This window comes from Lycium barbarum, chromosome 2 (assembly GCF_019175385.1).
Source record: "Lycium barbarum isolate Lr01 chromosome 2, ASM1917538v2, whole genome shotgun sequence".
NCBI lineage: Eukaryota > Viridiplantae > Streptophyta > Magnoliopsida > Solanales > Solanaceae > Lycium > Lycium barbarum.
In genome coordinates this window covers 4,601,288-4,603,470 of record NC_083338.1, presented here as the reverse complement: position 1 = coordinate 4,603,470, position 2,183 = coordinate 4,601,288, and the positions used below count along the sequence as shown (strand labels likewise).

The following is a 2,183-nucleotide window of genomic DNA, read 5'->3' as shown; positions in this document are numbered from 1 at the left end:
ATATATATATATATATAATCTTTTGCAGAGTCAAACTATACCACTTAAATTGGACTAGATGGAGAAGAGTATATATATTTCAAGAAAATATTGTCCTATGGTCAACATTCTTCACTTCATTTGCTGGCAGCTCAAAGGGCAAATGATATTCAAAAGGAGGAAGATCTTGAAGAAGCAGAAGAAGAAGCTTGTTCCTCCTATGCAAGAACAACCCCAAGAATATTAATCTTGTGTTAATATTATGGAAAGGGGGATATGGAAACCCAATGCCGAGTTAGTCCCTGCATGCCCTCGTTGTGGTTCCACAAATACAAAATTTTGTTACTACAATAACTATAGTTTGACACAGCCTAGGTATTTTTGCAAAGGTTGTAGAAGGTATTGGACTAAAGGTGGTTCTTTAAGGAATGTTCCTGTTGGTGGTGGCTGCAGGAAGAGTAGAAGAGGTAAGTCTTCTTCTAGTACAATTCATCATCAACAACATGGCCTTATTTCAAGAAATTTGGGACATGGAGTAGTTTTAAATCCCTCTAATATTGATCATCATCAATCCACTAGTAATTCATTGGATCATGGTTCAAGCATTGATCTTGCTTTAGTCTATGCAAATTTCTTGAATAGTAATAATTCCAAGCCATCACAACCGGAGGGCCACCAGAATCTTGAACCGCCTTCTAATGATGATTTATTATTGCCTAATGATCGTCATCATCAAGAAGCAGTACTTGTCACTCCACCATTCGAGTTTTCAAGCATGATAAACATGGAGTTCATGACTAGCAATTTAGGCCAAGAATCGCGATTAATTTGCGATGGTGATGGTGTTTACTTTAGTGGGATTCATGAGGAGAAGCAAAATATCATGAATCATAGTGATCTGCACGATCATCACTATGCAACCATGAATGTGAATGCCAATAATATTATCAACCATGATCAATTAAGCAACAATTATATGCAATTACCTCCATTGCCTGGTGAAGAGATGATGTGGTCTAATTCTCATGAAAATCACATGGTATTTCCTAGTGATATTCTAAATTCAAGTCATAATTCATCTGTCGGAGGACAAGAGCTAGAACCAGAGCTAGAGCCAGAACCAGAATTAGCGGTACAAGATCCGAGTCATCATAGCGCTAATAACGCAAATGATGGGAGCCTTTTCAGCTTGTCCAATTTCGGAAATATTTTCAGGCCTTGAGATCAAATTGATGTTTATATTTTACTTTGTTTTGCTACAGTCTTCACATTTGATATATATACCAGTTCATGTATAGAAAAGGTGAAAACATTTTTCTAAAGAATAATATATACTTACTGAATTTGTAATATTGGTGAAAGTAAACACTTCCATATATGTACGAAAAACAATAAGGGTTATATGATGCATTAGTTAATTTGTTGTACTATGGTGAAAGCAAACACTTCCATTCTCTATCTTTTTTTTCGTTTGCTAGTAATTTGTTGTACTGTTTTACTTCCCTTTCTCAGAGTTTTTTTTTTTTTTTTAAATAAAAAAAATAAACGAGAGTATATTCTCTTCTCTCGACTGTTGGCATGAGTTAAAAGTTGCATTTTGGTGATTTTCGCACGTGCGATGTCTACCTTCTCTATATTAATTTTATTGTTTTGCTACTAATTCGTTGTACTATTCAACTTCCCTTTCACTTAGTTCTGCTGTGCAGGGGCGGGTCCACCCTTTGGGGTGGGGCATGACACCCCCTCGATTAATAATTTTTTTATATACTTATATTGTAGTTTGCTTAAATTAGGTTAAATATTTGATCCTGCCACCTCCAGTCGTAAATTTGACAAAGGTGTCATGGCTGGTAGACACAAGTTTGAATATATCTTTAACATTTTTTTATTCCCATTTTTCTTTGCGCTTTTTACTTCCTTTGTATCAGTAATCCCCTTTTCGGCCCTCCCAATTTTCTATTTATCTTTTATTATTTATATTGCCTTTCCTCTTTTCTATTATTTTATCTGTGATATTTAGCGAGAACACACAAATAGAAACTTCAAAATCCCTTAAATTAAGCATTTCTCTTAATCTCAAATCTGTGAGTATTTAAATAAAAAAACTTGGGTTTCAATGGGAATTTTGGATTGAGATCAAAATTCATTTTTTTTAATAATTTCTTTTGTTTATTACTCTCTCCGTCCATGTTTACTTGTCTATA

At 34.4% G+C, this 2,183-nt stretch overlaps 1 protein-coding gene across 1 annotated transcript; it reads left to right on the top strand.

The window, feature by feature from the left end:
- Positions 1-241: 241 nt before the first annotated feature.
- LOC132624734 (dof zinc finger protein DOF3.5-like) lies at positions 242-1,341 on the top strand. Its single transcript, XM_060339465.1, has one exon. It carries the CDS (start codon positions 242-244, stop codon positions 1,199-1,201), a length of 960 nt encoding a protein of 319 aa, XP_060195448.1. The 3' UTR covers positions 1,202-1,341.
- The last annotated feature ends 842 nt before the right edge of the window (positions 1,342-2,183 follow it).